This window comes from Camelina sativa, chromosome 8 (genome assembly GCF_030686135.1).
Source record: "Camelina sativa cultivar CO46 ecotype springtype chromosome 8, ASM3068613v1".
NCBI lineage: Eukaryota > Viridiplantae > Streptophyta > Magnoliopsida > Brassicales > Brassicaceae > Camelina > Camelina sativa.
Genome location: NC_141887.1, coordinates 29,718,319 through 29,732,735, shown reverse-complemented (window position 1 = coordinate 29,732,735; position 14,417 = coordinate 29,718,319). Strand labels below are relative to the sequence as shown.

Genomic DNA, 14,417 nt, shown 5'->3' with positions numbered 1-14,417 from the left:
TTTACAATCGTCGACTTGTTTATTAGTTTTTTTTTTTTTTCAATTATGATTTTGTTTTGTCGGTGATAATCGCGATTATATATTAGTTGTTTTCTGACTAATCCTCTAAGATTACATCATATTGTTTGGTTTGTAATCCCCTGAAATTACTTCTAATAAATTTGATGCTCGCATTCATCGTTTGATATCAAATATGATCCTACATATGGTTTGATGGTTGTTGATCACGAAATACCATTATACGTTGCTATGGGTTGTAATCTGAACTAACCCAGTATTCGATTTAGTAGCCGTAGTTTTCAAATATTTCTGAATGTTTTATTTCTGAGTATGGTTCTATTTTTTTTTTTTTTAAATTACAAGCGTCGATGGTTTTACTGGTAAAAGCTTTTTGGTAAATCTAGAGTTCGGAGATTTGAGAGACGGTGGTTTGAGGGGAAGTACGGGAACCTCTTAAAAGTATTTTTTTAACATAACCTTTTTATTTCACCCGCTAACTCGTCGCAAAAAAAAAGTAGTAGTTGATCGATATAAACCAACCGTCTAACAAAACCAAACTCGCTTGGAAAGTTTTAATTATGTCGTTCTCCAGGTAATTAAGTTAATTACTAGTAACTAAGTTTGCTTAAGATAGTTCATAGTTGGAACCTGAACCAGATGCATACTGCATAGTGCATACACATCTATTATAAATTTATAATTAATTTTGTCTCTAGTGAACAATCAGAATATGTCTCAATCTTCCCACTAGATTCGTCCAACTATTGTTATAAGTGAGCCAGCCAATATAAAATGAAAGAATAACGTTTTAGTCGGTTTAGTGATATATAACCTTTTTGGTCTTAGAAAAAAAAAACAAGAATTTTCTTAATTTATACAAATATTTAGTAGTTTCTTAGTGATATAACTTTTTTTTTTTTTTTTTTGAAAAAGTAACTTTCTTTTCATAATACACTAAGTATAAAACAATATAGTAGTGTCTTGTTTCTGCCTTGTGGGATTTGATTGTGAAAACTGAAGAGTCGCATTTTCTATTAGGATAGGACTCAATATTTTGGGGATTATGTCAAATATATTATTTGTGTTTATCTTTGCTAGATTATAGGATCCTCAATTGTGTATAAATACTTGTACAATCCTATGATCAATATAACAAAGAGCATTATTCAGCATTTCATGGTATCAGAGCACGATCTGGACCTTTAAAATTTCTTTGTAACTCTTGTTTTTTTTTCTTTTCAAACAATGAGTGAAGTCGAATCTGCTTCTTCTGGTCCTACGACTGATCCCAAAACCGTCTCTGCTGTTCTCATGTCTCCGTACTTTCTTCATCCAGCGGATAGTACGGGACAGGTGCAGACTCCAATCTTATTGAATGGAGCCAATTACGAACGATGGTCGAAGTTGATGTTGAATTCTCTTCGTACCAAGCGGAAACTGGGTTTTGTTAATGGAACCCTTCCGCGACCGACGAATAATCCAGATGAGGAAGAAAAGTGGGACATGGTTAACGCTATGATCATTGGATGGATATATAGTAGCGTTGAACCAAAGTTGCGACAATCTATCTCGTTGGTTGATAACGCCAACACGATGTGGGCAAGCCTACAAAGATGATTCTCTGTCAGTGACGACACGAGAATTCATCAGCTTCATTCTGACATTGCTGCGTGCAAACAGAACGGTGATGAGGTGGAAGTTTATTTTAGCAAACTGCGGATCATGTGGGATGATCTGGCAAATTTTGAGAACGGTTTCACATGTTGTTGCAAAACTGCAAACTGTGATTCGATGTTGAAGTATGAGAAGATGCGAGAGAAGATACGGGTGCATCAGTTTCTCATGGGACTCGACAACTCTCGGTTTGGAACGACAAGATCAAATTTGTTGAGTCGACAAACAGAGTTGAACCTTGAGACTGTTTATTCTCAGGTTATTCAAGAAGAAAGACACATCAATGCCATGCGTACAACTGATGATCGGACTCCCGTAGTCGGTTTCTCTGCCACAACAACGACGACTGCCTCACAACAGAACACTTCCATTTCCTCTGCTCAGGCGTCTGCTTCTCGTTTTGCTAAGCCATCGACGGTTTGTTCACATTGTGGCAAACCAGGACACGATGCAAGTAATTGTGGAGGTTTTGGTCGTGGTAGAGGAGGATTTTCGAACCAAGGTCGCGGTCGTGGAGGTCGTGGTTCTGGTTTTCGTGCTTCTCATGCTCAACTTGGTGATTCCGCTTCATCGGTGGACTCCTCAGGCATACCAAATTTCACAACAGATCAATGGGCTACTTTGGAACAGTTTGTGAAGAAACAGGGTTCCTCTGCTAATGCAAAGTCATCAGGTAAGACAGAAAAACTTCTTCTTTTTGGAAAAGAAAGACGCCATGATATAATCATTGATTCGGGTGCCTCTCATCATATGACTGGGGATTTACACTTACTCACTGCGGTTACTACTATTGCTCCTTGTCCCATTGCTTTGCCTAATGGACAGATCACCTAGGCAACAAAACATGGCAGTTTTAATCTTGGTGGTCGACTTGTTTTGTCCAACGTTTTCTTTGCCCCGTGTTTATCAATCACACTTATTTCAGTTGCTCAATTGCTTCGTGATGTTGCTGGTTTTGTACTCTTCACTAAACAGTTTTCTGTGATACAGGACCTCTATTCGAAGACTTTGATTGGAGCTGGGAAGGAGCGTGACGGGGTTTATCATTACGAGGGTGCTGTTGCGGTTCATGCTGGGCATATGGGAAAGTTGCAGACTCGGGACTTATGGCATCATCGTATGGGACATCCGTCATCTAGAGTGCTTTCTGTTTTAGGATCTATTGGAGGTTTTCCTAGTAGTGTAGGGTCTTTTGAACAATCTTGCGGTGTTTGTCTACGAGCTAAACAAACTCGAGACGTGTTTTCTTCAAGCATCAATAAAGCAGTTGACTATTTCTCTTTAATTCATTGCGATATATGGGGACCATATCGGGAACCATCAACGTGTGGAGCACGTTATTTTCTTACGATTGTTGATGATTGTTCAAGAGCGGTTTGGGCAATCTTACTCTTGGAAAAGAAAGAAGCATCGGATGCTTTGAAAACATTTTGCATGTTTACTGAACGACAATTCAACAAACAAGTTAAGATTGTCCAAAGTGACAATGGTGGCGAGTTTTTATGCTTGCGCAAGTTCTTTGCTGATAAAGGCATTATTCATCAAACGTCCTGTGTGGAAACACCTCAACAAAATGGGCGTGTGGAACGCAAGCATCGCCACATACTAAATGTGGCTCGTGCCCTTTTGTTTCAAGGCAATTTACCAAAGAAGTTTTGGGGAGAGAGTATCTTGACAGCCACTTACTTGATTAACCGTACACCATCTCTTCTCCTCGATAATAAGACACCATATGAACTCTTATACGGCTCGCCCCCGGACTATCATAATCTTCGTGTTTTTGGCACACTCTGTTATGCTCGCAAGATTGATAGGTCAAAGGATAAGTTTGATCCTCGTAGTACCAAGTGTGTTTTTCTGGGCTATCCGATGGGCAAGAAGGGTTGGCTTGTGTGTGATCTGCAAACAGAGAAGATGTTTGTTTCCCGCGATGTTGTTTTTCATGAGGATATTTATCCTTATGTTGTTGCTCCTATTGTTGTTCGTCATGATGTGCTGCCTGATCAATCATCCTCACAACATCCGGCAGTTTATGATTCTATTCATTCTCCTGCTTCAGGGGGAGATAGTCAAGTTTCAGGGGGAGCACAACCTGTTTCTGTCGCGGTTGAGCATATTCCTTCTCCCATGGTGGTTGACTCTCCAAGTGACTCTGTTCCGGTTGTTGATAATGCAGAATCTCTTGGTGTTGGGAAAAGAATAAAGAAGAGATCCGTTTTGTTAGAACCATACATCACATATGCGGCTCAAGTAGTTAATGATAACCCTCACGTCACGCTTCCTTCTTCGACACCATCTCCATCAGAGTCTTCTTCAGGTACTTGTCCGTATCCTTTGACTGACTATTTTTCCTGTCATCGTTTATCTCCATTGCTTCGGGCTTTTGGTGCATCTATTACTGCAAATCTCGAGCCTAAGTCATTTCAGGAGGCTGTTAAACATGAAGTATGGCGTGGAGCTGTTAAAACTGAGGTTGGTGCTCTGGAAGATGCAGACACTTGGGATGTCACTGATCGTCCTCCAGATAAACAAGTCATTGGATGCAAATGGGTGTTTAAGATCAAGTTTCAGTCTGATGGCACAATCGAGCGGTACAAAGCTAGGCTTGTGGCTCTCGGCAATCGACAAAAGGAAGGAGTGGATTACAAAGAAACCTTTGCTCCGGTGGTTAAGATGACAACAGTTCGCATTGTTCTTGAGGTTGCAGCTGCAAAGAACTGGGAGTTATATCAAATGGACGTCCAAAATGACTTCTTACATGGCGATTTGGACGACGAGGTCTACATGACCCTGCCACCAGGAGTGTCTCATGCGAATCCTAACAGTGTGTGTCGGCTCAAGAAATCTATATACGGTCTTTGTCAATCGCCGCGATGTTGGTTCTCCAAGCTGTCTAAAGCTTTACTTGATTTTGGTTTTAAACAGAATCACAAAGACTATTCTCTGTTCACACTTCTCCGTGGTGGTACTACACTGTTTATCTTAGTGTATGTTGACGATTTGGTTGTCGGAGGTGATAACCCTCTGCTTATTTCTACTTTCAAGTCTTACTTGAGTAGGTGTTTTAAGATGAAAGATTTGGGTGTTTTACGTTATTTTCTTGGCATTGAAGTTTCCCGTGGCAAGGAAGGTATCTACTTGTCCCAGCGAAAGTATTCACTTGACATTATTGAGGAGTGTGGTCTTCTTGGTGCTGCACCAGAACCTACACCTATGGAAGAAAATCATAATTTGGCTAGTGATGCTGGTCCTTTCTTCACCACGCCATCACGATATCGTCGTTTGGTTGGACGCCTGGTTTATTTGGCTGTTACTCGACCTGAGATCAGTTATGCTGTTCATATCTTAGCACAGTTCTTGAAAGCTCCACGACAGAGGCATTGGGTGGCGGCTCTACGGTTGGTTCGATATCTGAAAGGGGCGCCTGGTCAAGGGATTTTGTTACGGTCTCAGAGTGATCTTCGGATTACTGCTTTTAGTGATTCAGATTATGCAAAGTGTCCTTTGACCCGTAGGTCTCTTACCGGCTACATTGTCATGCTTGGAAACACAATTGTCTCATGGAAGACAAAGAAGCAGAAGGTTGTTTCACATTCGTCAGCAGAGGCAGAGTATAGGGCAATGGCCATGACTCTTAGTGAGTTGAAGTGGATCCGGGAATTACTTCAAACCATTGGCATTGCACAGACGGCTCCGATGTATATGCATTGTGATAGTAAGGCTGCGATTCACATTGCCGCGAATCCGGTTTTTCACGAACGTACAAAGCACATCGAGGTGGATTGTCATTTTGTTAGGGATGCGGTCATGGATGGTACACTTGTTACACCTCATGTTCGGACTAAAGACCAGTTGGCTGACATTCTAACTAAGGCGTTACCGCATCGTACGTTCCGTTATCTACTTGGCAAGATGGGCGTTCAAGACTTACACGCATCATCTTGAGGGGGAGTATTAGGATAGGACTCAATATTTTGGGGATTATGTCAAATATATGATTTGTGTTTATCTTTACTAGATTATAGGATCCTCAATTGTGTATAAATACTTGTACAATCGTATGATCAATATAACACAGAGCATTATTCAGCATTTCTCATCTATCAGATGTGGGATCTTTTCTCCACACGCCCCCTCGAGATGATGGCTCTTCTAGCCATTAATCTCGACAGAATCCATCACGCCCCCTCGAGATAATGCTCTTTATTTAGCTATCTCGATGGAATTGGGCCTTCCTTTGGGCCATCAATTAATGGGGTGATCGGGCCTCTATCCGGGCTGGACTAATTAATGGGTCAGTGTAGGTTCTAATACCATGAAATACTGAATAATGCTCTGTGTTATATTGATCATACGATTGTACAAGTATTTATACACAATTGAGGATCCTATAATCTAGTAAAGATAAACACAAATCATATATTTGACATAATCCCCAAAATATTAAGTCCTATCCTAATATTTTCAGGGGTTACGAAACTTTGCAAGATGACTTAAGCTTGTAGTATTTTTTTTTAATCACGACTGAAGCTCATTGTAGTGTTATAAAAGAATGATGATATTTCAATATTGTATAACAGTAGTAATACATTATAAATGGAGGAAATGTGTAGTCCACGTATCATTAAATGAGCAATAAAGAGGCCAAGCTGGATCCAACTAAACCCCTCGTGCACACTGTCGGGATTTGGACATTCTCTTAAAAACCTATAATAATTAATTTGTACTGTTCTGAGTCTGACCCCAAATATGTTGTCTTTTCACGTTTCTATACTCCATCAGTTTCTTGCATTGCTTCGTTGTAGCCAAACCACGAGTTCTGGTTTAATAGTAAAAGTTATGGGTTAATTTGAAAGAAGAAAAAAGAGCATCATAACATTACGTGTTAACACAAAAACAGACACAAACATAAAACGCAACAAGCGTAGTACTGATAAATTAGGGTTAGCCATAACTACTGTGCACGAGTTTTTTTTTTTTTTTGAAATTTTAAGATTTGGATTGAATTTCCGAGTTAACAGTGCACAAGTTTGTAATCAATAACCATTGGACTTAACTACTAGTATAGTTTAAACGAATGAGAGAAAGTAACGTGAGTTGGGGGCCACAAATACATTGCACGTAGCAAAGTTATGAAGTATCAAATAAAATGATACAAAGACACATCCATATACAATATGTAGTTGGAATTTAATGGCGACGTGCTGCAGGTAAAATGTACCTTGTCGTCGAATGTGTTAGACTGTTAGTTATTAATTGGGTGTCCGAGACTGCCTTGGGGGCCAGTCGACTTCCTCTCCTCCGTTCTTTAGCTTGTACCAACAAATCTCTACAGAAACTCAAAAATATATATAGAAAACGATGCTATCAAAATCATCATCATCATCATATTCATATAAATAGTGTGCAATTTATTATAAACAAATGGTTTAAGTTTAGAAATCCCAAATTAAGGGAAAATATCTCGAATTTTTAGTTAGAGTTTCTTAACTACTAAAAAAATGTTTGCTCGTATGATTCCACCCACATCAAATACGTATAAATTTATCCAGTACATGGGTCGACGATAGGGTCAGTAAAAGTGATTCGCTCGATCGACCAATGTATAAGGGGCAGGTACCAAACCAAACATAAGCGTAGTGTTTGGTGACCTGTTTCCATCCTCCTCAAAAACGACCTTTTCCTCGAACTTAATACGCCGCGTTCCTGCGTTACCCTATTACGGCGGATTTTTAGCATTTTAAATATCGAACACTCTAAATGAATGGGCTTGCTTACAAACAGTTTGGGTCTCGTTTGTTGGACTTAGATAAGTCAAATAAGCCCAACCATTTAGAATAACTTGTCAACTAGACCATTTGTGTTGGACACATTTCACGAATTGACTTTACAACGACACATTCATTTCACGACGAATTATGCTCAATACCATCTACCAAACCATGATGCCTTAAATAGGGTAGGAGTAATCATATAGTCTTTCCTTGGAAGCCTACGTGATACTATTTTTCGTGATGCTTTTCAACTGCAGTACCAAATAATTAAAATTTAAAATAAAACAAAAGATCTTTTAAGAATAAATAGAAATTGTTGACCAAAAAAAAAGAAGAATAAATAGAAATTACCCCCATATTAGCGATTTTGTAATTCTAACAAAATTAGGAAAAGAAAGGAAATATAACTTTGGAGGCAGTGCACCTCAGCTGCAAGCATTTTTTTTCTAAACCTTTGTACGTATGCCTAAATTTTTTTGATATATTTTCAAACAAGATTGGTGTACTGATTTTTATTTTATTTTTACTTTTTATTATTTAAATTCCTTGCCAAAATGTTATACAGTTATAGTAATGATTTACCGAAATATCTCCTAGTTAACACGGTCAGATAATTTGTTTATATAAAAAAAAAGAAAAAGGAAAAGGAAAAGACATGCAATAGTAATTGCCGCAGTCCTGCTAATCAAGAACATTAAAATAATTAGCACTGTTCGATCACTATTCGTGATCAATAGTAAAATATTTGTAATTAAAAAAAAGAAACATATGTGGATGAAGGTGGCTGTAACGATCAAAAGCAGGTTCAATAACTGATGACTCAACCACAACAACTCGAAGACAATAAGTCGTACAATTATAATTGTAGTAATAATTAACAGCAAGCAGATGTGTTAATTTTTGTTCTAAATCTGAATGAAAGATTCTAAGCAAAGTTTGTCCTTTCTTTCTAATAAGATTGGATAAGATAAGAGATATACAAGGAAATCATCTCATGATACACAGCAGGACCGAACGTCAAAATTTATGGTTTATACAAGATGAATTTTTTTTTTTTTTTTTTGGCAAATATACAAGATGATAAGATATATAATTAATTACCAATCAAAAAGCATATTTTATACAAGATTCATTCTTCGTTTTTTTTTTTCTTTCTGAAATCGTAAGCAAGATATAATACTGTGTATGTAAACTGAAGATAGAGTTTGTATAATACAGCCTTAATAACATGAAAAGACATGGTGTATGATGGTTGGATTCATAATAAATAATTAACGGTTGGTATCGGTTGAACCGGTAGCGGAGGATGCATGGTACATGTAATCAACGGTTTTTAACTAACTACTTTTTTTTATGTTTTAAGCCGGTTTTTTATCTAATAATATCTTTAAACCTACAATCTCGCTCGGTACCAAACATAAAATAAAAAATAAAACCTTTTTTCCTTTTTGGTTTCTTGTTCCCACTGAGGCTGAGGCGTTTTGGCAGTTCGTTCGTTCGTTCGTTCGTTGTGCAGAGCAGAGTTAAAAAAAAAAAAAGAAAAGAATTTTTGTTTCTTCTTCTTCTGAAGCTCTCTCTCTTAAGAAACTCACTCAAAACGATAGAGAAGAATCCGGATTAATTTCATCCGGCACAAATGACATTGACGAGATACCAGATACGGAACGAGTACGGCTTGGCTGATAAGGATCTCTACCAATCCTCCTCCGCCCACAAGGATGATGATCCTGAAGCTTTTCTCGAAGCTGCATCCATGGCTGGACTCGTTGGCGTTTTGCGCCAGCTTGGCGACCTCGCCGAGTATGCCTCATCTCTCTCTTGAGTCTCGACCTTCTCTCTCTCTTTTTTTTTTTTTTTTTTTTTATTGCTTGAATTGTGTGTGGCTCCACAATACAATACCCCCCCCCCCCCCCCCCCGTATGTATGTATCGGTTGAGAATTCCCCAAGTGTATAATAGACGATCTGAGGTTCAAGATGAGCTCAACGAGAACAGAAATCTCGTGTGGAACAAAAGGGTAAAATTAAAGCTCGTTTGATTCTGATTTTCAGTAGGAATACGAACCGTGAGAGCGATGAACCTCAGATCGTCTATTAGTGTAGTGAACAGAAAACAAGTCTCTGTTTTTGTTCGTTTGTGATGATTGATTTGATGAAGGAGTTAGATTGTGGAATTTTTTTATTTTCCAATTCGGTGTTTCTTTTAGGCTGAATGCAGATAAATCTTTCTTCTTTTTGGTTATCTCATCCATCCATCCATCTATGTTTTTTTTTTTTTTTTTTTTTTTTTTTAAATTTCTTTCTAATCTTTCTACTTGTTAAGGTTTGCTGCTGAGGTATTCCATTGCCTTCATGAAGAAATGATGACTACTGCAGCAAGAGGCCATGGCTTGGCTTTCCGTCTCCAACACCTTGAAACTCAGTTTCCTTCTTTTGAGATTCCCCTTCTCTCTCAAACCGATCATACGACTTTCTATTATGATCCAGGCCTCTTCTTTTACCCTCCTCTTTGATTTTTTTTTTTTTTTTTTTTTTACAATATATACTTAAGCATTTTCGATGTTATTTTAGATCCCAAACACTGACAATTCATCCATTTATCTCAGGCTTGGAATGGCATTCTAATCTTCTACCAAAACAAGACCTCATTTCCCCACGCAACTTGCCTCATTGTATTATTGATTCATACGAGGAATCCCGTGCTCCTCCGCAGCTCTTTCTTCTCGACAAGTATAAATTTTCAGTACATCTTGGATATTTTCATCACAAAAAAAAAAAAAAAAAAAAAAAATATATATATATATAATAATCCAATCCCTTCACAGTTTTTCTTTTCTACTGTTTTTCCAGGTTTGATGTTGCTGGGTCCGGGTCATGCTTGAAGCGTTACTCTGATCCATCTTTGTTGAAGTCGTCTACTCCATCAAAACTCATCAAAGATGAGAGACCACGTAAATCAAAGGTATTCATGTATGCTGGTTTTACTATGCTGCCCCACTCTGCATCTGAAGTGCATATTTTTTGGTATTACTTATGATCAAATATTTTCTCAACTCACAGAAGAAAGGATCTCACACAACTGGTAAAGAGGCATCTGGGGATTCACGGACATCACATGCCAAGTGAGCACTCATGCTCTATATCTACTTCTGTTTCTGTCCTAATTCCTATGTCTTAACTTCTTTATGATCGGCACTTTGATTTGGTGGCACGACCTACTCTTTGGATTGTACAGGTTGCATCAGCTATTCTTTTTGGAGCATGTTGAGAACGAACAGGAAAATCCTGAATTCCATGTGAGGCTGAAGAGGAGGCAGTTGAATGGACCGCCATTTAACGCAAGCTCCGGGACAAGTTACATGGAGAAATTCCTCAAGAATTCGTCGCCGTATTGTGAAAGAGTTCATGGGACTCTGGATCAGTCATCTCCGGCAATCGAAACTGAAGTTACAGTATGCAGCGTACGAGAAGAGTTACAAACACCTTCCCTAGTTTATCCAAACAGTGGAGACACTAGCAAATACAATGAGATGGAGACTGAATCTATTGCTGATGATGAAAGACTTGAAATTCCGGTTAATGAGAAGTCTTTACCGAGCATAAAGGGAGGACCAGATATTTGTTTAGAAAGAAGCTCTTCTGTGAATTCGTTTTGCAAGGCGAACAATGAAACAGATACACCTGTTTCCATGGAGTCAGAAGCAAAGGAAGCAGACAGTGATGACATGGCTAGCTGTGACCTTGGATTTCCTGGATTTGGTCAGACGCAGATCTGTACTAATGCAGAGGTGACTCAAACTCTGTTGCACCACTCACCAAAGGAAGGAGAATCTTCTAGTCTTTTGTGCACTGATTTCGAGAGATCTTCTCTTGAAGGTAAGCCATATGAAGCTGAACAAACATCTTTCAGTTTGTCTTGTTATGAGAATCCTGCAAATCTTGCCGAAGATTCTGGAAGTCGTTTGGAGCTTCAGTCTAATATAGCAAATGCTGATAATATGGGGTTGAAATCATCTGAAGCTTGCGAAGTATTTGAAGACGGAAGAGATCCGATGCTTAATATTTCCCCTGAAACTCATCCAGAGCATCTGTTAAAGCTTACACAAGTGTCATACGACGCGTTCGAGGGTGGGACCAATGTTGATCATTCTCAACATGTTTTCAGTGTGGACACTGGTTCTGAGATATCTTTAAGTGCTTTAGTTGAAGACCAGTTCTCATCTATGACCAATCAAGAGGTAGAGCCTTTGGAACCCGAGGACATATCTTCTGAAGCTGGTCATTCGATTCCAGATAGCAAAAGCAGTTTAAAAGAAACACCATCAGCATTGGAGTCCGATTTTATTCTTCCAAATCCGTATATTATCACACTTGACGACTTGGAAAATAAAACCAACTCCCAAGACATATCTTCCACGAATCCTAAACAGTTTAAACATATTTCAACTTCTGAAATCAGTTCAGAAAATGGAACTCTGATGTCACATACTCCAAGAGAACTTCACACAGGATGCAGTAACCTCTCAGTCTCATCTTCTCGTGAAGACGTATTGGCCAATCCTGATCTGGCTGAGATATCTTCGCATTCTGGACAGGAGGATCCACAAACCATGTCTATAGTTGCAGATGATGATAGTAGTGCGCCTGAAGAACCAATTCCTGATACGCCAAGACTTGGTACTTGTTTTGCAGGTGATGTCGATCACGATAACCATACTGGCCTGAATAATAAGGCCGATACCATGCCCGAAATAGACTTGGAAACTATTAGTGAACCACAGGAGAATCTTTTAGGTACTGAAGAATGTCTTTCACCTGAGTATTGCTTACAGACACAGAACCAAGGGGAAGAGAGTCCATCAGAAACCGGGTCAGCAAATCCAATAACAGCATCAGTCGAGTCTCTTCCTACACAAAGTGGACCTGTTGGTGTTCAGGTTTCAACTTCAGAGGAAGCATTAACTTACAACGAAACGCTTTTCCCTTCAAGCATAGCAGAAATAGAAGCTCTTCATGCACCAAACCTGGAAACTTTCACATCATTAAATGATCATATCTCTGAGTCTGTTCTTTCCATGGATCTGACTGATGGAGAAGATTGCTTGGACGTGTCCCCTGAATCCATGCTTCCCTTTTCCATGACCTTCGATGAAACACCGCAGGCAGATCCAGAGATAACACCTCCGCTTCCGCCTCTTCCTCCGACACAATGGTGGATAGGGAAGCTGGTTGAATCAACCGAAATGCCATCACTTGCAGGTAGTGGAAACAATAGTTTCTACATTCATAGGGATGAAAACACACAGAACGGATCAGTTCAAGCGACCGAGGCACAGTATCTATCAGAAGCGTCGACTACAGATGGTGAAAACCACAATTCTCATGTATATAGAGAAGATTCTAGAGTGGAAGGCGTGTCAACTTGTGTAGAAACTACTCTGAATGAACCATCTAAAGCAGCTGAGGAACAGTCTCCTTCAGCAGTCAGTGGAACAAGCGACACCTATATGCATAACGATGAAAGTACACTGAAGTGTTTGAATAAAAAAATGGAGTCACCACTTGCAGAGGAAGTATCATTAGAAGCTGACTGGAGAGCTGAAGCAATGGCACTCGAATGGTTTAGTCAGAACTTAAGAGAGCATAGCAATCCTCACCCTGCAAAGTTAGAAGAGGAACCTCAGGTTGATCGTTCACATGACTCGCTTGTTATTGGCATTGACAGAAGCATGGTAATTACTTTAAAATAATAAATTACTAGTCTACGGTTAATAGTACTAAAATAGGCTCATTCTCTCACGCTGATCATTCAACTCAATTGTACAGTTGAGGAAAGTATCTGAACAGAACAGGACACAAGTTGGAGTCAGAGCGGACGAGAATGATTCACTATTGCAGATCATAAGGAGCAAGGTCAACTCATATTAATTCATATATATTTTCCTATGATGTATGTAAAGCCACCGACTAATAATAAAAATACAATAGCAGTCGTTCAACCTGAGACCAGCGGATGCCTCGGTGAGACCAAATTTTCAAGTAGCTGTTCCAAAAACCAACTTGAAGGTCGCTGCGATTCTAGAGAAAGCCAATACTCTTCGCCAGGTCTCTCTCTCTTTCTCTTTCGTTCTCCTTGTTGGTTTAATTTTGAGCACTATTGAGAAAAAGGTTATTCTTAAATATATATATATATATATATATATAGGCAATGGCGGGAAGTGACGACGAGCATGATTCAGATAGCTGGAGTGAATGAATCTATAGATGACAGACAGAGAGATACACACGCTCTGTATAGAAGAATTGTTAGCATTTTTTTGTTCTCACATTTGTCTCCCGTAATGTTTCCTCGTTAATTGCTCTCTTCTACACATTTATAAGTCACACTGTCTTTTTGCCATCTATGTGTAGTACACCACCCAATTTTTTTTTTTTTTTTAAAGGAATAATTCAGTTGATGTTAAGGAATACAACATTAATAAACTAAAGAGTTTTTTGATAACGTCGACGTTGAGAATGTTTTATACCAGTTATTATAATACAAAAAAAAGAAAGTATGAAAATGAAATCTTATGTTTTTTTTTGTATGTTTGATCTTTCACGTAGACTCGTTGAGAAATACTGAAAATAATTCTAATACGTTTGTGTTTTACATTGAGATACATGGCCAGTTCAACCTTGAATATTTTCAACTATATGCCCAAAAATAACAAGTATGATTAGTTGTGAAGTCGTATCCTACTTGACGCTAGAAATTGTTAGTCGAATGGTATATTAAATCATTGTATGAATCAGCTTGAACTTGAACTATCCAAGTTGGGAAAAAGAAAAAAAGAAAATGAGTAGTGATGATAACTGAGATGTTGAAGTCAAGTGTAAGAGGTTGATTCAGAAAAGTCAGATTGTGAGGGTTGATTTTTCTAAAGGTACAATTTGACGGAAGTGGTACGGTACACGATCCCAGGAATATT

General features: G+C 38.7%; 1 protein-coding gene across 1 annotated transcript; it reads left to right on the top strand.

The window, feature by feature from the left end:
• Positions 1–8,849: 8,849 nt before the first annotated feature.
• LOC104734130 (protein SCAR4) lies at positions 8,850–13,948 on the top strand. Its single transcript, XM_087461479.1, has 9 exons — positions 8,850–9,248; positions 9,770–9,933; positions 10,053–10,176; positions 10,297–10,408; positions 10,507–10,568; positions 10,682–13,178; positions 13,273–13,359; positions 13,438–13,551; positions 13,652–13,948. The coding sequence occupies exons 1-9, from the start codon at positions 9,085–9,087 to the stop codon at positions 13,700–13,702; spliced, it is 3,375 nt and encodes a 1,124-aa protein (XP_087317605.1). The 5' UTR covers positions 8,850–9,084; the 3' UTR covers positions 13,703–13,948.
• Positions 13,949–14,417: the final 469 nt, after the last annotated feature.